Source organism: Panthera onca, chromosome E3, assembly GCF_046562875.1.
Source record: "Panthera onca isolate mPanOnc1 chromosome E3, mPanOnc1 haplotype 2, whole genome shotgun sequence".
NCBI lineage: Eukaryota > Metazoa > Chordata > Mammalia > Carnivora > Felidae > Panthera > Panthera onca.
In genome coordinates, this window is record NC_138354.1 from 32,437,826 (window position 1) to 32,459,894 (window position 22,069).

Here is a 22,069-nt window from a genome sequence, read left to right on the forward strand (position 1 = left end):
CATGTTAGGAGGCGGGAGGACCCATCCCAAATCTAGGACTTTCTGAGAGGACAGATGCTCTTCAGAGAGTTCTTGTGTCCATGAGGTTGCCTTCACTTCTGGCCCAAGTGTGGTTCCCCAGGGCCCAGATTTATGGCGGAAAGAGGAGGTGCGAGGGTGAGAGGTGGGAAGAAAAGGGAGGACGTCGTTCAGAGGAAGTGACCTGTGTGTTCCAAGGACTCTCGGGCCATGTTGGGGCTGGTCCATCAGCATTCCCATTTTCGAGATGAGCAGATCGAGGCCAGAGACTATTGACAGGCAGATGATGAGGGTGGGGGTGGGGCGTCTGGTCCTGGGCAGGCGTGGGCTGGCTTGTGGGGCCCCCGGCTCTGGGAGCCTCCCGTTTCTGCGGTGATGCTGGGGATCTGCCTCCCATTTGGTCACGTCCCTACTCAGAGCCACCATTGTATCAAGGTTGAAAACCTTTTCTGAGCTTCAGAACCTTTCTGCCATCTCAGAAAAGAAAAGAAAAATGCTGATGTTGGCCCAGGACTGAACATCAGAGGCAACCTGCCAGTTGTTGGTTCCTGTTCGATGCCAGGGGTCCTCGCCCCTGCTTGGTGACTGAGGCAGGTTTTAGCAGAGCATTGGGCGGTTCTAATGTGGCCCCAAACCGCTGTTTCCTGGGTGGGCGGACTGGCCAGGGTTGGGACTGGGCTGCTGTTATCCTTGTGAACCCTGTAAGCCAGGCTGCTTGGGTCCCAAGCCCAGCTCGACCCCTTCCAGGATGTGTGATCCCAGACACGTCCCCATCGTACTTCTCGGAGCCTCAGAGCGTCCCGGGATGACCCAAGGCCACCTCGAGATGAGTCCGAAGGCGCTCAGGATGTGCGGGCCACCTCTGTGACATCCCTCTGTCTCTCTCGATCCCAGGCAGCCGCTGGTGGATGCCCTGCCCTCCTGTGGCACCGAGCCCTGTGTGGGCCTCATGAAGGAACTCATCATGTCCGGAGAGGTAGAGGTGGACGAGATAGAGGCGTGGCTCTGGTCGCTGGCCTTCATCCCACAGCCCACAGATGCCATGGTCCACACGCTGCTGGTGAGCCCCTGCTCCCCACCCGGCCCCCTGGCATCCCTCCCTGACTTAGCAACCGATTGGACACAGGAGGTGACCCGCTTTCGTCAGGGCTCTGAGCCAGCCCCTCATGCTGCCAGTGGGGACAGAGCAGCGAGATCTGGGTTTGAGTCTCAGCAGTGTGCCTTCCAGCTGTGTGACTGTGGGCAAGTGGCTTAACCTCTCTGAGCCTGTTTTCTGATCCGGAAGATGGGGATGGAATAAGAACCTTCCTCCGGGGCTGGTGGTAAGAGATGGGGCGATGCATGTAAATGGATTCTCCCCGTGTCTGGCACAGAGTCTGAGCACTTTAGGTGAGAGCTGTTCTTGTTATTGTACACAGATACGTTTATTGAGTCTTGAAACTAGGAAGCCTGTGTGAAGCTAGGCCAAGGATTTCTGATCACCTGGAGGTCTTAGTTAATCCTGACGATGCCTCTGTGAAGTAGGTGCTTTGATTACGCCCATACTGCAAATGGGGAAACCGAGGCCCGAGGAGGCTGGGAAGCTTGCCTAAGGTGGCCCGTGTGCCCTTCCTTTCTCCGAGAGATGTGTCCTCACTTGCCTGCGGGCACCGTCACTTGTTGTTCCTCACCCTGCTGTGCCAGGCGGGTAGTGGGCGAGGATTCAGGGGCCACCAGCAGGGAGGAGGGGTGAACACACTCGAGAGCTGGTGACGGGCAGCCAGGGTCCCCGGGAGCAGCAGAGACCCCTGCCTCGCCAGTGGGGGAGGACGTCTCCAGCAGAATCTTTCAGTCCCTCATGCTGGTCAGGCTCTGGCTGACTCTCTGGGCAGAATAGGGAGCACTCACCCCCGACCCCTGACCACTGACTCCAGGGTTGGCCGTGGGGCCGGTCCAGGCAGGCTATGTGGTTGGCTCTGCTCAGCAGATATAAGTCAGGCCCTGATTCAGAGCCAGGCTCAGGCTGGCCCCCACTGGGGGCATCCCGCACAGCTTATGGCCCGACAGGTGACAATCTGGCCACCAGGGGCACTAGCGTTGTCCAGGAACCACCAGGGCTCAGTCAGTGCCTGCAGGGTCAGTGTCCTTGAGACCGTTTGTTCGGCACAAGTGAGGTGGCTAAAAGGGCAGGCTCCGGTTCTAGACCTCCAGCTCCGGATCGCAGCTCTGTCTCTTACCAGGATGACCTACAGCCGGGCGCTTGCCTTTTCTGTGCCTCAGTTTCCCCCTCTGTGCAGTGGGGTGATGCATAATGAGACTCTGTGGATCAAGGGGCTGTCATGATGTGCACCAAGTGTCAGGCGTGCGGCTGGTGTCGCTGCTGGGACCGCTTGTTAGGGATACGGGGTGGGCGGGGTCCCTCGGCTGACAGAGCCCAGGGTCTCGTCCGCCTACTTGGCTTGTCCTCTACGCCAGAGCTGGCCCCTCTCTGGACTGGTTTGCTCGTTCTCTAGTCCAGTCCACAAGGACAGAGTGTGCCGGGCGCTTGTGGGGCATGTGTCCGGGATGCAGACTTGCTTTTAGCAGCCTGGAAGGGGTAGAGAGAAGGAAGAGGGGAAGGGGGAGGGGGAAGAGAAAGAGGGGGAAGGGGGTAGGCAAGAGAGTTTAAAAAAATTTTTTTTAATGTTTGTTTATTTTTGAGAGAGAAAGAAGCGAGAGAGAGCGAGTGAGCGGGTGAGGGGCAGAGAGAGAGAGGGAGACACAGAATCTGAAACAGGCTCCAGCCTCTAAGCTGTCAGCACAGAGCTCGATGCGGGGCTCAAACTCACGCACCATGAGATCATGACCTGAACGGACGTCAGATGCTTAACTGACTGAACCACCAGGCACCCCAAGAGTATTTTAATATACTTTTTCTTGTGGAGTAATTTTCGGTGTGCAGAAAGGTTGCAAGGCTAGTACAGAGTTCCTGTGTATCTGGGCCTGGTTTCTCCCATTACTAATGTCTGACGTCACCAGGGCATATTTGTCACATCTAAGGAACTGACCTTAGTACGTTACTTACTAAACTTCAGCTGTTCAAATCCCACCACCTTCCCCACGGTCTCCTCTGTCTGTCCCACCGTCCCAGGGGGCCGCATTGCAGTTAGGGGTGTGTTTTTAGTTACATGTCAAAGTACCCAATCAGGAGACTGTGCTACTCCTAAGTGTCCTGTGTGACATTTGTCCACCTGGGCAACCAGAAAAAGATGGAGGACATTTCCTGCTCCCCTCCCCCACCCTGTGTCCTTCCTGGTCGGTGACGTCAAAGATCATGGGGATTCTGACCTTTCCGGCCGTCCCTCACTCTTGCCCGCTCTTGACATTGTCCCGTGAGCTCATGCGCACCTGGAGTCTGGCTTCTTTTTCCCATATTCTCGGTGAGACTTGTCCGTGCTGTGTGTGTGTGTGTGTGTGTGTGTGTGTGTGTGGACTCCGTTCCATTGCTGGGCCCTATGCTGCCTCTTTGCCGTTTCCTCTCTTAGTGGTGTCTCTTGATGAATGTAACTTAGAGGTTCTTGGTTTGGGAAATGCAGGCTGTCTGTCTTTTCCAGCTCGTGTTTCATCTCCCCAAGTCGTGATGCATCTTCTATTGTTTTCTATCAGCTTGCCTGTCTGGCCTCTGGGGGAGGCTTGATTTGGGGGCAAGACGAGGGGGCTTTCAAGTCCTGTTGGAAAAGGGAAATCAGTTGTATGAGGGTCATAGGTCTGGGGAGTATTTTTTCTTTTTTTTTATAATTTTTTTAAATGTTTTTATTTATTTTGACACAGAGACAGAGCGTGAGCAGGGGAGGGGCAGAGAGAGAGGGAGACACAGGATCCGAGGCAGGCTCCAGGTTCCGAGCTGTCAGCACAGAGCCCAATGTGGGGCTTGAACTCACAGACTGGGAGATCATGACCTGAGCCGAAGTCGGACGCTCAACCGACTGAGCCACCCCGGCGCCCCGGGAAAATTTTATCTTTAAAAATTAAAAAGGGGGGGCACTTGAGTGGCTCATTCAGTTAAGCGTCCAATTTCAGCTCAGGTCACGATCTCACGGTCCGTGAGTTCCAGCCCCTCATCGGGCTCTGTGCTGACAGCTCAGAGCCTGGAGCCTCTTTCAGATTCTGTGTCTCTGTATCCCTCTGCCCCTCCCCTGCTCATGCCGTTTCTGTCTCAAAAATAAACAAACATAAAAAAATTTAAAAGAGAGAACCTTTTAAGCAGACTTTTAATTGAAGTGTCACCAAAGCTTTTTTTAAGTTAGAGATTTTTGTATTAGGAGCCAGGGTTCTGATTCTCGTGAAGTCAAGGAGGGCTCGCCGTTCTGGGCAGACATCTCCTGCCCCCCTGTCCCTCGGGCAGCCAGTGATCCCACAGGGTCCTTGCTGCTCTGGGAGCCCTGACCTCATGCTGGCCCCGCTGTCCTGCAGCTCCCAGCTAGCCAAGGGGCCCCAGCCACTTGGCCTCCCCCGCTGGGCCCTACCTCACTTCTCGTTCCATCTTTGGTCCCTGGAGGACCCAGTCTGCCCTTGCCTATCCCTGGCGGCCTTCCTGGGGCAAAGCCAGTAGAGAGCGAGACCTCTGACAGGGGGGAACCGTCCTCCACAAGCCTGGCTGTCTTCTCTCCACGGTTCATGTCCCCTGCTCTCCCTCCTCTGTATGGAGGAAACAGGGAAGATTGTTCTCAGTTGATAAATCTCGAATAACATTGAATGTGCTTTTCCAAGCCACATATCCCTTTCCTTTCACAAAGAAAACACACACGGAGACATACATACCAAAACACACATATATGTGAAAGTAGAGATGCCTATACACAGACATGTCATGGGCACACACACAAAGATACTCACAGGGACAAGTGCGGACATCCACCCATACCTGGGTGCACACACACACACACCAGGGTATACTGGGACGTGCACACACACACACATTAGGGCAGGCATGTATACACACAGGGCACACACCCATGTTGGTACGTGTGCACGCGCACGCACTGGGACATGTGCACCCCGACCCACATGGTATACTGGGAAAAACATACACTCCCATAAGGGAACACAACACGCGTGTTTACACATACCACATACGAGAGCACACACGCAGACACCGCACGACGCACAAACCTGGTGGACAGCAGGAGTCTAAGAGAAGAACAGAGACGGTATAGACATTGCATTTTCCCAGGCTGCCAGGCCGTCGCTGCTCTGGGTGGTGTGGGTGTGGGGTAATAGAAGCCACTGCCCGATGCCCATGCCCAGACCTGGTTTTCGCAAGGTGAGAATATGTATTTAAGGAGCAGTGAGCGTGGGGTAACGTCCCGCCCGGAAGCCAGACCCTTCAGGGTTACGTCTTGGCCCCACCTCTTTGTGGGCTGGGTGACCGTAGGCAAATTACTTAATCTCTCTGTGTCTCACGATTCAATCATGTGATCTGTGTGACATGTGAACAGCAGAACCGGGCACACAGGGAGTGCCATGTCAGTGTTTTTTATTAAAATCCATCTTCCTAGGGTCGCTTGGGTGGCTTAGTTAAGCGTCCGACTTCTGTTCGGGTCATGATCTTGCGGTTCATGAGTTCGAGTCCTGCCTCCGGCTCGGTGCTGACAGCTCCGACCCTGGAGCCTGCTTTGGATTCTGGGTCTCCCTCTCCCTCTGCCCCTCCCCTGCTCGCATCTGTCTTCTCTCTTAAGCATAAACATTAAAAAAATTTATAAATCTATCTTTCTGGCTTTTCCCCCAATAGGCCTAGAACCAGTGCTCCCCTATCCCCCACTCACCCCACCCCCCTTTGCTTTCCTCTGATTTGAAGGCTCCAGGGCCCTGGTGTAGGGGTGCCTGAGCGTCTTGGTGGGACCCTGTCGCACAGCTGGAACGGGCCGGGGTCTGACTCAGCCTGGGCTCAGTTGCTGCTGCTGCTGCTGGGAGGCCCCTGGAGAGATGAGCCTACTTGATGTGGGTGGGTAGGGCAGTGTAGCCCCATGGCGGGGTCTGGGGTCTCCTGATCCTCAGGGAGCGAGACCCAAGAGGCTCCAGCATGTGCTGGAGGGTGGGGCTGGCGGCAGGAAAGTCTTGATTTCCACGCAGTTGGGAAGCTGGCGGAAAAACACAGATGTCATTTAAACATTCAGCTTGCAGGTAGAGAAGTTAGGTTAAAAGCCAAGGTCATAGAGACTGCACACCTCATCCCGTTACGGCACAAGACTGCCTCCCTTTCCTCGGGTTTATTTAGGCGAGGTGGGTGTGCGCGTGCGCATGCGCTTGCTGGCGTGAGCGGGAGCGCGCATGCGCGCGCTTGCCACATGCAAGCCGCTCCCCGCTGATGTCTGTGCGTCTGGCCCCGCTGCGGTGAGCCGCCGAGAGCGCTGTGACAGGAGCATTTACACCGTGGAAATTGGCCAGCACTACCCACGAGGGTCTGCGGTTTCTCCGGGTGGTTGCTAAGCATTAACCCGAACGCTCCCGCCCCGCCCCGTGTTGTGCCCGCCTTCCTCCTCCAAACTGGTGACTGAGCCCGGGGTTTCCCAGCCTCGCACTGTCGACCTCTGGGGTGGACAGTTCCTCCTGGGTGCGAGAGGACCTTCAGCGGCATCACCGGTCTCTGCCCCCGGGATGCTGGCGTGTCTGCTTCTCAGTTGTGACAGCTGAAACTGTCTTGAGACATCAGCGACAGTCCCCTGCCCTGCGTCCCCCTAACGGCCTTCTCCCTCCTTGATGCACCTAAGCGTCGCCTAGGTCCTTTGGCAGGTGCTCCGTGGATAGGCCCCACCACACGCCAGTTTATTCAGACTCCCGGGATAGGGGACCCAGGTCTCTAGGAGTCTGTGTGCAGCTAGGGCGGGGGGCCCATCTGTACGCGGCCGGGCCTGTGAAGGGCCACTTAGCAGCCTTCTCGGCTGGGGTGGGGGCCGGTTTCTGTCCCCAGCCGCTCCTGCAGACCCCGGGGGCCAGCCCCAGCGCCTTTCTGGGCATCTCGGCCCTGGCGCACAACCTCTGTGCCTCTCTGGACGGGCCCTGCGGACGCCTGCCTGGTGTCGGCTCCCTCGTGAGGATCCTGGGAGAGGCCTTGGATGCCAACTGCACCCTCCAGGAGCCCTCGGACGCTGACCAGGTGAGGGAGACCGGCATCCTGGGCACAGCTTGTGCCACGCAGGTGAGCCCTCAGCTGTGCGGGTGAGGTGAGCACCCCCACCAGGCCTCAAGGCCCCTCCGACGTCTTGTTTCAGCTCCAGCTCGTGCTGAAGGCGATTGGCAATGCGGGCCTGGCGGCCGCCGCTCTCACCCCTGCTCTGAGCACTTGTGCATCTGAGAGGAGCTGCCCCCCTGAGGTCCGGCTGGGGGCCATCCAGGCCTTCCGGAGAGTTCCCTGCTCTGCGGACGTGAGCTCCTGTGTGTCGTTCCCTGGGGTTGCGATTGGGCGGCGGTGGGTCTCGAACCACTGTTTGCGAACTCACTTCTTCATTTGTTCATCCGTCGCGTATTTACTGGGTACCTACTGTGCACCGGGCACCTGCGTGAATAGGCGTCCGGGTCTCTGTTGACACGGAGCTTGCATCTGGTGTGGGAGGCAAGGACTGATCAAAGAAACACACAAATAAGCAATATGATCACAAACCATATAGAAGCCTTCCTGTGCTGCAAACCCTCTAGTTCGGGGGTCAGTGAGCTCTGGTCCACAGACCCTACACTCCCTTGCTGCCTATTTTGCACGAAATACTTTGCTGGAATGCAGCCGTGCCTGTTCATTTGTGTGTTGTCTAGGACTGCTTTTTTTTTTGCTACAGCTGCAGAGTACAGTCATTGCAAGAGACTGCATGGCCTGCAAAGCCAGAAAAACGTACTGTCTGACCCTTTGAGAAAAAGTTGGCTGACCCCTGTTCTAGAGGCTTCTCTCGCCCTCAAGCCAGAGTCTTGACAGACCTGGCAGGCCCTGTGTGCCCTGACCACTGACTTGCTTATAGCTTTGTCTCCTATTTTCCTCACCCCTACGGCTCTCCAGCCACGCTGGGCTCTTGGTTTTCCTCACTCTGGGTGCGCTTCTGCCGCAGGCCCTTTGCATGGGCTGTTCTCCCTGCCCCGAATGCCTTTCCCCTGGATATCCTGAGGCTTCACTTCCTCACTTCCTGTAAGTCTTTGTGTATAAATCACTTTGACTGTGGGGGTCCTCCTTAGCTCTTGCACCTGAAATTACTTATACATTAAAAAAAAATTTTAATGTTCCCTTTTGAGAGGGAGAGAGAGGCAGAGTGTGAGCTGGGGAGGGGAAGAGGGAGGTGGAGACACAGGATCCGAAGGCTGTCAGCACAGAGCACACGCGGGGCTTAAACTCACGAATCCAGAGATAATGACACAAGCCGAAGTCAGACGCTTAGCTGATTGAGCCCCCCGGGCGCCCTTGAAATTGCTTCCCCATTTAAGTTTTCCCTTTTTGGCATTTATCACCTAATACACATTTCACAGACGAACCACATTTATTGTCAGTCTTCCTGCACTAGAAGATCACCTTCAGGGGACAGGAGCTGGGTTTATCTTGCTTGTCACTGTCACCTGGCGCTTAACACAGTGCCGGGCACATAGTAGGTGCTCAGTAAATACTGCTGCAAGAGTGGACGGATGGAGGGCTGTGCTCTGAAGGAAACCGGCAGGTGCCGAGGGAGAAAGTCACAGGGTGAGGGAGGTTGCTTGCTTAGGAAAGGGGCCTGGGCAAGCCAAGCCCTTGAGAGAATACCTCCTTTGTGTCACACACTGTGCTGCTTCTATAAATAAAGTTTTATTAGAATGCAGCCACACCCATCTATCTACCTGTTGTTACCTGTGGAAGGTGGGGAGCCTTCGGGCTGGAGGATGATGGGGCTCAGCAGTGACCCTACCACCTCCCATAAACGGGCCGCAAGTGACAGCATCAGGGAGGCCTCCTATGGTGGAGATATTATAAAAGCCGGGGTGGGGGTGGGGGGCGACAGGGCCACCTGCTGGAGCCAGAGCAGCTCGGGGGACATGGAACCCAGGGGTGGAGAGTGGTGGGAGGTGGATGGACCCAGGGTGATGGCCTCCCCTCTGCCCGGGCCAGCGATCTGTGCTCTCCCGCCTGTACCAAAGCCCCGAGGAGGACGCTGAGATCCGCATCAATGCCTACCTGGCCCTGATGAGGTGTCCTGGCGAGGAGGTGTTCGCCCAGGTGCGGCACACCCAGGCCGGCGAGCGGTCTACCCAGGGTGAGCAGTGGGAGCTGGGGGTGGGGGCGGGGCTGGCACGGGGCCTCCCGCTGGGTGCAAGGGTTTGGAAGCGGGTTCACCTCTGCGCATCAGGTGCTCTCCTCACCCCTTCCTGTTCTCCTTTTCTTGCCACACCCCCTGAACAAGTAGCCTCGTGTGCCCGCACGTCCCGTGTATGGCACCTAGACAATCTTGGACAAGTTGCTTCTCTTTTTGGATCTCCGTTTCCTCATCTGTGAAAAGGGATGAAAGCCGCTGACTTCCCTTGTAGCTCTGGCCAGCTCGTGACCTAGTGCCTGGAAGGGAGACCTGAGACAGAGGAGGAACAGTATCTCCAAGTCTCCGATCCCTTCTAGGGTCAGAGAGTACCCTTTAAACAGGGGCCTCTGGGGCTCCTGGCCGGCTCGGTCAGTTAGGTTTCTGACTCTTGGTTTTTGCTCAGGTCGTGATCTCATGGTTTGTGGGTTCGAGCCCCACGTCAGGCTCTGTGCTGACAGTGTGGAGCCTGCTTGGGATTCTCTCTCTCACTCTCTCTGCCCCTCCACTTCTCCTGCTTCCTGTCTCTCTTGCTCTCAAAATAACTAAACAAACAGGGACCTCTGGCCATAGTTCCTAAACCCAAAAGTGAAACTTCAAAGAAAAATAAGTTGAACTAATTTTCAAAAATCTTGTGCATGCTACACAGTGAGGTGAGTCCCTGGAGCCCCACAGCCTGGGTTCAAATCCCAGCTCAGCGGCTCCCTGCCTGTGTGCCTTTGGACAAGTTACTAAACCTTGCTGAGCCTCTGTTTCTACATCTGGGAAATGGGGATGATCGTACTAGCACTGTCTCCCTCATAGAGGGAGCATAAACCGAGTCAATACACAAAGGCATTTAGAACGGTTTATCTTTTAAAAATTTAAAGTTTCTTTATTTTGAGAGAGAGAGAGAACGCATGTACCTGTGCACGAGAGAGGGAGACACAGAATCCCAAGCAGGCTCCTCACTGTCAGCGTAGAGCCCAACGTGGGGCTTGAACTCACGAACCGCGAGATAATGACCTGAGCCAAGACCAAGAGGCAGAATCTTAACCGACTGAGCCACCCAGGTGCCCCTTTCCACCCCCCCCCTTTTTTGAAGGGTGTACACATTTAAAAGTCTGTCGTGCTGTTAGGTTACCTTCTAAAGAAGTGACATCCCCCCGAAAAGAATACAAACGGTACTGCTAGGAGATGTAACTGTTCGTTGGTGGTATCGGGTGGGATGGGATGGGATGTGAGTGGGAGGTGGGGAGAGAAAGCGGTTTTGGTCAAGTAGGCCATTAACCCAAGCCCCCCCTCACTGGGGAATCAGGGAAGGGGCTCAGCCTTGATGGAGACCCTGGGGTAGCAGGCCTGTGTATTGTCCCCTGGGAACAAAAGCCAGCCTCCACTCTGATCCATGGCGGATTGTTCTAGAAGCTCCCTGCCGGGCATTCTCAGAGCCTGGGACAACCAAGCGGATTGGGAGCTCCCATTTAGACTCTAATATCCCTCATCGGAATCTTTCCCCTGGGTGATCTTATTTAATCTTTACTTCTCCAGAGAGCCTGGGGATCCCTATCCCGAATTGCACGTCACCCCTTTCCCAACCCTGAAAGATACTCATTTCTCTGGGCCAGGCTTCCTCTTGACTGGTCTGCACCAGCAGCCCTGGGAGATGGGTTGTGATGCTTCATTTTGCAGATGAGGAAACTGGGCCTCAGAGAGGTAGAGTAACCAGCCTAAGGTCACACAGCTCGTGAGTGGTGGACGTGAGATTCAGACTTGGGTCTGACTGTCAACCCAGAGCTTTCCCCACAGTGTCCCCCTCTCCCTTCCGGAAGGCACATCAGGATGCCGTGCGCGGGCTGGATTGACAAGTTCCATGAAAGCACCACTGTTGGCCGTGATTTCTTGAAATAAAATACGGATAGCTGGGCTCCTGAGAAGCCCCTTGGCTTGTGGAAGTGGCAGGACTTGGGCTACAGGCTCCGGTGGGGTGGGGGGAGGGAGTCTGTTCTCTGGGCTGAGCCAGCTCCTCCCCTCCCCTCCCCTCCCTGTTGGCTGTGACTGGACTCCAGTGGGTTCCTTTGTGTGGAGTCACCTGCTGCAGCTGCTGGAGACCGATGACCCTCTGAAGCGCGCTCTCCGGGAGACCCTCCCTGAGGACATCCTCAGCCAGGAGTTCCATCCGGAGGCCTGGAAACACTCATCCTATTCTGACGTCACCTTTCGCTCAGGTATGGCCATCCTGGGCAGCCGCTGCCCCGTGCTGGGGCCATGAAGCCCTGGGGGACCTGGGAGCTCTAACCCTCGAGGACACGTGGATCGAAGACACTCTTTCCCAGTTGTCACCTGTTTATATGCCACCTGCTTGATTTTTTTTGCTCTGTTCCCACCCACCTGCCATTTTTGTTGGAAGAAGTCTAAACTCATCAACTATCAGCCAGTTCATAGCATGCAATGGAGTATTTCTGTCTTTTCTCTAAACTGGTTATTTTTTAACTTGCATTTATTTCAAAAGGAATCTGTCTATTACTACCGTTAATAAAAAAAAATCAGTTTAACTCTGTAAACGCAAGGTAATCCGGAAAAGGAATACAATGCTGATGAAATAGTGGTGGAAGATTGGCTCTGTTGCCTGCCTGTGAATGGGGGACCTGTTTTCCCCTGTGTTAAAAGGCACTAAACGGAGGCTGTCACCATCTTGTTGTAATTAAACAGAGCATCCAAAAGGAAACCCCGTTCTAGCTTGGGTACCTCTACTCCCTTGGCCACTCCCGAAGTCTCTGGGTAGAAAGTGGGGTGCTTACCTGTCAGCAGGGGTGTCCTGATCTTTTCTGGGGCTTTGATGAGGCTAAAGGCAGAGACACCTGTCCTGCTGGAGAGGACGTGCCCCATCTTGCCTTGTCTTAGGCTGTGGCCCCTCGGTGGCCAGACTCTACTCTGTGACAGGTACAGAGTATGCTAATCCTCTCTCTTGGTTCTCCTAGTGTCTGGCAGCCTGGGAGCCAACCTGGAGCGGATGCTTCTCTATTCTCCAGCCTCCTTCCTCCCCCGTTCCGCCATGACTAACCTGACCATCCACGCCCTAGGTCATGCCTTCAACTTCCTGGAGGTGAGAGGGGGCCCACTCTAGTCGCCTTGGGGCCTCTTCTAGAGGGCCAGGAGTTATCCCATCCATCCATTTTTCCATATATCACCTCTTGAATCTATTGATCCACTCCTCAGTCTTGTACCCCCTGGTCCTTACATCCATCCACCCACACGTACATACATCTGTCCATCCACTCGATCCCTCCCTCTCACCCATCTCTCTTCTCCCTCTCATCTCTGTACCTTCCCACCCATCTGTCCATCTACCCTCTCACCTACCCATCTATTCACCTGTTCTTCCAGTCAGTCACCTACCTACCCATCCATGTATCCATCCACACACCTACCCGTTCATACCTCTGTATGTTCGTCTACCTTCATCTGTCATTCATCCATCTATCTATCTGTTTATGTAGCCTCTCACCCATTTCTCCACCAACTTCTCACCCCTGCATCTATTCATCCAGCCTCCTAGTCATCCACATACGCTCCTGTGCACCCGTTGACACACCTGTCCACATATTCACGGTTATATACATCTGTATATCTGTCATCAATCCAGCCTCCCATCCAATCCATCCATCCATCCATCCATTCTTCTCCTCCATCTGTTCACTAATGTGCCATTATCCCCATCTCACCATCTACCCTCTTTCCCATCCATCCATCCATCCATCCATCCGTTCTTCTCTCTCACCCACCCATCTGTCTGTTCACCTACCTACCTACCACAGCTTCATTTTTCTCACTCATCTATCCATCCTTCCACAGATTGAAATCTGTCCATCTTCCATTTCCATCTACACCCATTCGTCTATCCGTCCATCCATATATTCATATTTAACTACCCACCTGTCATCCATTGCACAAATATCTGTCTTCTACGTGACTTGTGCCAGGTGCTGTACTAGGCTCTGAGAATCTGATGATCAACAGGTAAGATAAGATCCCTGCCCACAGAGGTAAACAGATAAAAAATGAGTAAACATATTGATAAAACAGTGGCAACTTTCAAGTATTGTGTTCGGGAAGGCGAAGTTTGAGCTGTGACCTAAAGGGGAAGCTTGAGCAGCCTAGGGAAGAGCTGGGGTAAGAGCGTCCCAGGCGGAGGCACCAGTATGTGCAAAGGTCCTGAGACAAGAAAGGACTTGGTATGTTCAAGGAGCAGAAGTAGACCAGTAGAGTGAGAGAGACATAAGACGGGTGTGCAGAGAGGAGCAGGGCCACATCGTGGAAGAGTTCTTTAAAAAAATTCGTTTTATGTTTTTATATTAATTTTGAGAGAGAGACAGAGCACCAGTGGAGGAGGGGCAGACAGAGGGAGGCAGAATCCGAAGCAGGCTCCAGGCTCTACGCTGTCAGCACAGAGCCCGACGTGGGGCTTGAACTCGTGAGTGGCGAGATCGTGACCTGAGCTGAAATCGGACGCTTAACCGACTGAGCCATTCAGGCGCCCCTCACATCCATCACATTTTAAGAACCAACTAAGCCAGGCGTATTCGCGTTCTCTCGAGAAACAGAACCAGTAGCACATAGGTACCTCTAGAAAGAGATTTATTGTAAGGAATTGGCCCACACGATTATGGAGGCTGACACTTCCCAAGGTCTGCGGTCAGCAAGCTTTAAAGCCGATGGTGTTGTTCTAGTCGGAGTCTGAGGGTCTGAGAGCCTTTTAGTTTAGAGGCTTGAGACCTGGGAAAAGCTGATGTTTGAGGTTAGGCTGAAGGCGGGGAAAAGGTGATGTCCCAGCTTGAGGCAGTCAGGCAGAATTACCCCGTAGTTGTTGATCGCCTTTTGTTTCATTCATGCCTTCGACTGATGGGATGTAGCCCACCTACATTATCGGGGCACTCTGCTTGGCTCAGTCTATTGATTTAAATGTTAGGGGCGCCTGGGTGGTTCATTCAGTTGAGTGTCTGACTCTCGGTTTGGGCTCAGATCATAATCCCAGGGCTGTGGGATTGAGCCCTGCATCAGGCTCTAAGCTGAGAGTGGAGCCTGCTTAAGTTGGTTGAGTATCTGATTCTTGATTTCAGCTCAAGTCATGAACTCCTGGTTCATGAGTTTGAGCCCTGTGTTGAGTTCTGCGGTGACAGCATGGGCCTCCTTGGGATTCTCTCTCTCATCCTCTCTGCCCTTACCCTGCTCAATCTCTCTAAATAAATAAATAAGTTTAAAAAAAAAAAGAAAGGTGGATCCTAGGGAGCCCAGAGAGCCCTGCCCAAGTCTGCTGGGCACCCCAATTCGAGCCCCCTGCCCTGCAGCTCTGATCATCCATGTGACTGAGCAGCTCCTCATGGAGTCCTGGCTTTTTCTTCCCAGCTTGGCCTCCGGCTGGAAAATGCAGAGAAAATCGTCCACAGGCTGTTCGGTGGGAAGTCGTTCTGGGGGCAGGAAGAGGAGGGAGAGGCCCAAGCAGAGAAGTCCCTAGAGCCAGAAGCAGGGTCCACCCCACATGCCAGCAGCCCTGACTGTTCAGGAGAAAGGTACAGAAAGGTGAGAGGCATGCAAGCAGAAGGTAAGGGGGGGGGGGTACCCGCTCCCACCCTGCTCCCACCACTCGCCAGCTGAGCTTTTGGCCTGGGGTCCCAGCTGTCAATGACCTCAGACCCTGCCTTCCCTCCCCCCACTGCCACAGAAACAAGTAGCTGGTCCCGAGCTGAGTAGCAGAGATTAGCCTGCCTGGTGGTGAAAAAGTGTTTATCAAAGCATCACATACAATTAGAAAACTGCCCAAGATTGTTAGCGCTTTTCCACCCATAGAAAACATCCTTATAATCAATGCCCAGACCATTGTCAGCACCCCAGGGGCCCCCTGCTCCTTCCTCTTCTAGTCTACCCCCTCCTAACCAAGGGTAATCACTAATCCCACCTCCTAACTGCACTGATTAATTCTACTTAAAAACAAAAATCAACTTTGTAGAGGTATAGTTGGCCAGTAACAAACGGTGTGTATATACAGTATAGTTTGTTGAGTTTTGACATAGGTATGTGCTATGAAATCATCACCATAGTAAAGTCAGGGAACATATCCATCACCCCCAAAAGTTTCCTCGTGCTCCATAATATCCCCTCCTTCCACCCACCCCTGTCCCCAGGAACCAGTGGTAGGTTTTCTGTCCCTGTAGATCACTTTGCATTTTCTAGAGTTACGTAAATGGAATCACGTGACACAAACTTAATTTTAAAAGTGTATAACCTTGGGGTGCCCGGGTGGCTCAGTTGGTTGAGCTTCTGGCTTCGGCTCAGGTCATGATCTGTTTCACGGGTTTGAGCCCCACGTTGGGCTCTGTGCTGACAGCTCAGAGCCTGGAGCCTGCTTCGGATTCTGTGTCTCCTCTCTCTGCCCCTCCCCTGCTTGCGCTCTGTCTCTCAGAAGTAAATAAATGTTTAAAAAAAATTTTTTTTAATAAATAAAAGCATGTAGCCTTTTTGCCCAGCTTCCTGCATGCAGGACATTATTCTGTGATTCACCCACATGGCAGGCTATACTGGTAGGTTATTTCTTTTTATTGCTGAATAGCATTCCATTGTATGGATGTGCCAGTTTGCTTATCCAAAGGTGGATGGACCTTTGTGTTGTTTCCATCTTGGGGGCTGCTATGAACATTCGTGTACAAGTCTTCACCTGAGTGTATGTTTTCACGTTTCTTGGGTGGATGTCCAAGAACGGGCATGACTGGGTCAGATGGTAGTTACAGGTTTAATCTCTGAGACCTTCCTGAACTGTTTTCCAAAGTGGTTGTGCCATTTTGCACTCCACCAGCAGGGTGGGAGAGTTCTGGTCTCCCCCTCATCCTCGCCAGCACTTGGTGTGATTAGACCTTTTAACTGTTGTCATTCTGTTAGTAGTGGTATCTTCTATCTTTAATGTGTGACTCCCCAGTGACTAATGACGTTGAACTTCTTTTCATGCTTGTTTGTCCATACGTCTTCTTTGGTGTATGTTCAGATATAGTGTCTGTTGTTATTTTTTTAATATTGGATTGGTTTCTTATTACTGAGTTTTGAGAATTCTTTGGATTTTGGAAACAAGTCTTTTATCTGATATGTGGCTTGCAAATATTTCCTCCCAGTGTGTGGTATGATCTTTAATTTTTTAATTTTCTTAAAAATTTTTGTTTGTAGTGTTTATTTATTTTTGAGGGGGGGAAGGGGCAGAGAGCGAGGGAGACTCAGAATCCGAAACAGGCCCCAGGCTCTGAGCTGTCAGCACAGAGCCTGATGCGGGGCTCGAACCCACGAACCGTGAGATCACGACCTGAGCCGAAGTCGGACGCTTAACGGACTGAGCCACCCAGGCGCCCCTAAAATGAACCATCTTAACGCAGACAATTCAGTGACATTAGTACATTCTCATTGATGTGCAACCCCCACTTCTATCCAGTTCCAGAATACCCTCACCACCCCAAAGGTGACCCATACCCATTACAAGTCACTCCCCAGCCCCTGGCAACCACTAATCTGCTTTGGGTCTCTATGAATTCAACTATTTGGGACATTTCCTATGAATGGAATCAGACAACCTGGGACCTGTTGTGTCTGGCTTCTTTCACCTCCCATCGTGTTGTGAGATTCATCTGTGTTGCACGGGTCAGGACTCCCTCCCTTTCTACGGCTAATATTCCTCTGTGTGGAGAGACTCTACTGTTTGTCCACCCGCCTGCTGAAGGACCTTCAGGCTGCAGGTTGCTTCCACTGCTTGGCGAGAGTGAATGATGTTCCTCGTGTCCTTTTGTGTGTGTGTGTGTGTCTGTGTGTGTGTGTGTGTGTGTGTGTGTGTGGTTTCTTTGGCTTAAAGTTGGTTTGTGAGATCATCTGTGTAGCTGTGTATACTTAGGGCTTGTTTGTGCTCTTTGCTGTGTCACGTTCCACGGTACGGAGACACCACCGTTTGTTTATCCGTCCTGCTTCTGCTGGGCTTCTGGGTGGTTTCCAGTTTCTGGCTTATTGCAGGTGGTGCTGTGAACATTCTCGTACGTGTCTTTTTGGTGAACGCACGTGCGCGTTTCTGCAGGGCGTGTAGCCAGGAACGGATTTGGCGGGTCGCCGGGTGCTTTAACATCCGTTCTGTGGGTGAGGACTGTGCCTTCCGTGACTCTTCTCCCACTGAAGGCCACTTAGGTGGTTGGCACCTTTTTGCTATTATAAGAAGCTACTGCTGCATACATCTGATGGTGATCAGGGAGAGTGGCTGGGGCACTTATCGTGGGACATGGTCACACAGTTACCAGTCATCGAGTGTGAACCCAGGGCCCAAGGACACAAAGATGGTCGGGACATGGTCCCTGCCCTTTAGAGCCTCTTGGACTAGATCTGGGGCCAGAAAGTCACGTGAATGAGGCTGGTGGGCTAGGCATAAACACTTTTTCTTAGAATCTATAATCCTTGGGGTGGCTGGGGGGCTCAGTCGGTTAAGCATCCGACTCTTGATTTTGGTTCAGGTCGTGATCTCACCGTTACGGGATTGAGCTCTGCGTCGGGTTCCAGGTTCCATGCTGAGTGTGGAGCCTGCTTGAGATTCTCTCCCTCTCTCTCTCTCTCTCTCTCTCTCTCTCTCTCTCTCTCTCAAAGAAAAAAAATCTACAATCGTTTTTGTCTGTTATTTTCACACTCTTGATGGAGAGTCGTAACCAAAGATCTCTTCTGCACCAGCACAGCGATAATGGCAACAATACTTGGCCTCCGTGTTGGAGAGGCAACAGGGAGAGGTGGGGTCTGTGGCAGGTTCCGGGAGCATGTGCCTCCATTAAAAGTGGCAGCCTTTGTTCACCTCTTTTTGCCCCTTGTCGTGGTGGAGGAGGGGGGCAGGCAGGCCAATACTTGTATCTTTCGAGAAGCAAGAGAATCTGGATTTTACGTGTCATTTCTTAAATGTTTAAATGTTGGAAACAGATCCAATTTTCAAAAGGTCCACACTGCGTGAAATACACAGGAAGACAGTGTGCCAGAGACTAGTGCAGATGGGAGAGGTGGGGCAGGTAAATGCAGTGTGGTGCCTGGATGGCGTCCTGGAACGGAGAGAACGGGGCTGGAAAAACTGGCGGAATCAGAGTAGTGTCTGCAGTTTTGATGATAGTCCGTGTCTGTGTCAGCTTCTCAGCTCTCGCCCTGACCCTGGCAGTGAAAGACGCTGAGCATGGAAACAGGGCGAGGGGTGTATGGGAGCTGCTCGTACCATCTTGGCAATGCTTCTGTAAATCTAAGGTTATTCCAGAACAAAAGGATTGTTAGAACACTCACACCCACACACACCGTACTGGGCTCTGGGCAGGTCAAAGAAAACACATGTCTGGATTCTGCTTGTGGGCCATGAGTTTGGCAAGCCACGTTCCAGACACCAAAAGCCCTTGACCTTGCCCTCTGGACCAACCCACCCCGCCCCCCCGCCACCCCCACCACTGTCCAGGCACCAGACCTGATCCTGGTCACCTGGCTTCTCCCTCAGGTGACCCGGAGGCGAACGGAGAGGCGGGCGCTGCGCTGTGAGCTGAGCGTGAAGGTGTTCGGGCACGAGCTGAGCGTCATGAACTGCGGGGTGATGGGGAGCCGCATGAGTCACCAGTCCTTGAGCCTGGCCGAGCTGGCAGTCAAGCTCCTGAAGGTACCTCAGGCTGGGCTCGCCCCCTCCCCGCCCTGCTGGCCCCGTGGCATTTCCTTTGGTGCTTTAAAAGTTATTACAGTACTTCTCAGACTTAAGATAGTGGGATTTCAAGCCAGGCTGCCCAAGTTCAAATCCCAGCTCCACCTCTTACCTCCTGGGGAGTGTTAACTAGTCATGGCCTCAGCTTCTGCATCTGTGAAATGGGAATGATATTATAACAATAATAGTGGGACGCCTGGGTGGTTTAGTCGGTTAAGCATCCGACTTTGGTTCGGGTCATGATCTCACGGTTCATGGGTTCGAGCCCCACATCAGGCTCTGTGCTGACAGCTCAGAGCCTGGGGCCTGCTTCGGGCTCTGTGTCTCCCTCTCTCTGCCCCACCTCCACTCGCACTCTGTCTCTCTTTCTGAAAAATAAATTAAAAAAAAAAGTGAAAAACCAATAAGTGCTCTGCATCGTGGGCAGCGCCCGCACTCCTTACCTGACTGACCCTGGGTCCCTGACCTCTGACCCTGATCCTTTTCCACAATAAACTGTGTGGGTTTGAACTCGGCTTCACCTGGTTCTACGTACGTGGGTTTGGCCAGATGATTTCATGTGTTGATGGGCCCGGTTTTCTCCTCTGGAAACGGGATAATGATAATATCCCTTCCTTCCCCCTCTCCCCCCCGCCCCTTGTACGAGGATCAAATAAGGTCGTGTGTGCTCCGTGCACGCCTGGCCCGATCCGGGGGCTGTCACCTGCATCACTACGGTTCTGTGACTGCAGGGGCAGGAGGTTCAGGTGAACCGGAGGCTGCACCTGGCCTTGGAGGAGCTCACCTTCCCCACCATGTCTGGCCTTCCAGCCCGGCTGACCCTAAATGTCTCGGCTGCCATCAGCGTCCGAGTGCGAGGCACTGCCAGCTTCCAGCAGCCCCTGGATTTCTCTGTGAATGGTTATGTCAAGCCCAGGTAGCCGGCTCCTTGGAGCTGGGGGAGGGAGGGGGGCGAGGAGGGGTCTCCCCTTGCAGAGGGCTGCAGAGAGCACGGGCAGCACTCTGGGCTGGACGGGGTCCCTGCTCTGCAGACCATCTGTCACACCAGCTGCTGTGATTTGGTGGGTTTTGTTTTGTTTTGTTTTTGTGCCAAGAGACTATGAGGAGGTCCTGGGCAGCTATGCCCGCTTTACAGGTGAGAAGACTGAGGTTCAGTGAGGTGACAGCATGGGCCCAAGGAAGCATAGCAGTGCAAGGCAGCGGGGACTCCAGTCTTCCCCCTGCTCCACGCTGCCTCTGAGGGGAGGGGAGGAGGGAGAGCGGGAGGGCCATTTAAGATGTGTGGGCACCGAGTCTGGTGACCCGCATAATCACCCACGAGGTGGGCACTGTCCTCGTTCCTGCCAATGGTGGAGGAGACGGGCTCCAGGCAGGTGCACTGTGGGTCCAGGGCCACACAGCATGGGCCGAGTTTGCTCAGTGCTCGGTCTGATTCTGCAGTGGGACTGACTCGGCTGGCCTGTCTGTGCTTTCTGGGTCTGATGGGGGCAGTGTGGGCGTCCTCTGCGGGCTGCTCTTTGGCACGAAGACCCCAACTGGGGCTCAGACAGCCCAGGTCACCATCCTGCTACCCTTCATCCCAGCCATGGGCCCCGAGTGGGTGGTCTCACCTGTCCCGTCCTGTGTCTGCGCCTATGAGTTGAGGCCGACGATGGTGAGGACTGGGAGGACGGTGTGTGAAGGGCTCGGTGCCCCTGGAGTGTGGCCAGCGATGACCCCGGCGCACGGGCCGCTCTGGCTCGAGATTTGGAGAACAGCCGGGGGTGGTGGGCGAGTGGGTGCTGGGCTTACGGCACCCCCCCACCCGGGTCTGCGGGACACAGCTAGTGTCTGTCTCTCCCCTCAGTGCCCTGGTCCGGATCTCAGCGCAGATGGGCACGGTGGGTGCCCTGGGGCAGGCCGGGCTGAGGTGGGTGACCGGCATCCGGGGCACCGCCAGCCTGGATGGCGGGATCCAGGCGAGGAAGAGTCGAGACCTCAAGGTGCATCTGAACACGCCCGAGGAACCTGTGGAGCTGCTCAGCCTCAGGTGGGCGGTCTGCCCCAGTGGGCGGGGCCGTGAGCGCCTGCCCCTGCGGAGCGAGGGCGTGGGCAGGCGTGGGCGGGGCCTGAGGGCTCGTGCATGCGTGTCTGTGAGCACCCGTGAACGTGTGCACATGATTGTCAGTGTGTGCGCCTGTGTGTGTGTGTGTGTGTGTGTGTGTGTGTGTGTGTGTTCACATGTGTCTGAGAGTAGAAGTGCGTTAGGTGAGCCTGTGTGTGCAGAAGGGGGTGCGTGTGAGTGTGCCTGTGTTAGTGAGTGTCCTGTGTGTGTGTGTGTGTGTGTGTGTGTGTCAGTGTGGGAGTGTGTCTGTGACGCACTGTGGGGGCCAAGGACTGGAGGTGGGAGCTCTTACAGGGCTCTCTCCTGGGACCAGCTTGTTCCTAGCCTCCTGGAGAGGTGACAGTTGGACAATGTTTAAAACCCCCCACTTGCTCCTAGGCTAACCCAGGTCTTACGTGATTGTCCTTCTTCATGGGGGTCCTACCCACCTCTTACCTGTTTCCTTCCACTACCTCCTGCCTTTCACTCACTCCCTCTCCCTCCACCCTGACGCCCTTGAGCCACCCTTTTTGTGCTTCTAAAGAGGCCCCTTTATTCCCACCCCAGGACCTTTGCACCTGCTATTCCCGCTGTCTAAGATGCCGGCTCCTTCGCATCCTTTAAGTCTCTGCTCACATGTCAACATCTGCAGATATCCACACACTCCCAGCTAACGGAGGCCTTGCCCTGTCCCCAAGACAGACCCCATGCTGCCCCCATTCAGGTTTATCATGGCACTCGTCACCAGTGCTGTGGGTGAGTTCTCCAGAGGCCTGTCCTGCTCACGGTGGCATTTGCCCTGGTGTCAAACTGTGGCAGCTCAAGGCGTATTTGTCCGGAGAATGAACGAAAATGACTTGTTTGGGACTTTCCTCTTTCCCCACCCAGCTCTAAGCTGTACCTCGTCACCAGGGATGGCGTGAGGAGCCTCAGTAATGCCCGCAGCCCTTCTGAGGCCCAGTCCTGTACTGACAAAGAAGGTAGGCGGTAGTAGGGTCCTTGCCATTGCTG

The 22,069-nt window shown here is 54.0% G+C and overlaps 1 protein-coding gene across 1 annotated transcript in view; it reads left to right on the forward strand.

The window, feature by feature from the left end:
• APOLTP (apolipoprotein lipid transfer particle homolog) overlaps positions 1-22,069 on the forward strand; it is a 140,186-nt gene that overhangs the window by 17,943 nt on the left and 100,174 nt on the right. Inside the window, exons 9-19 of the mRNA XM_078439805.2 lie at positions 913-1,078; positions 6,947-7,132; positions 7,248-7,400; positions 9,092-9,236; positions 11,318-11,476; positions 12,230-12,354; positions 14,655-14,828; positions 18,781-18,936; positions 19,707-19,891; positions 20,822-21,004; positions 21,947-22,038. Of these exons, the coding sequence (XP_078295931.2) occupies positions 913-1,078; positions 6,947-7,132; positions 7,248-7,400; positions 9,092-9,236; positions 11,318-11,476; positions 12,230-12,354; positions 14,655-14,828; positions 18,781-18,936; positions 19,707-19,891; positions 20,822-21,004; positions 21,947-22,038 (1,724 nt within the window). The remainder of the gene's footprint in view (positions 1-912; positions 1,079-6,946; positions 7,133-7,247; positions 7,401-9,091; positions 9,237-11,317; positions 11,477-12,229; positions 12,355-14,654; positions 14,829-18,780; positions 18,937-19,706; positions 19,892-20,821; positions 21,005-21,946; positions 22,039-22,069) is intronic.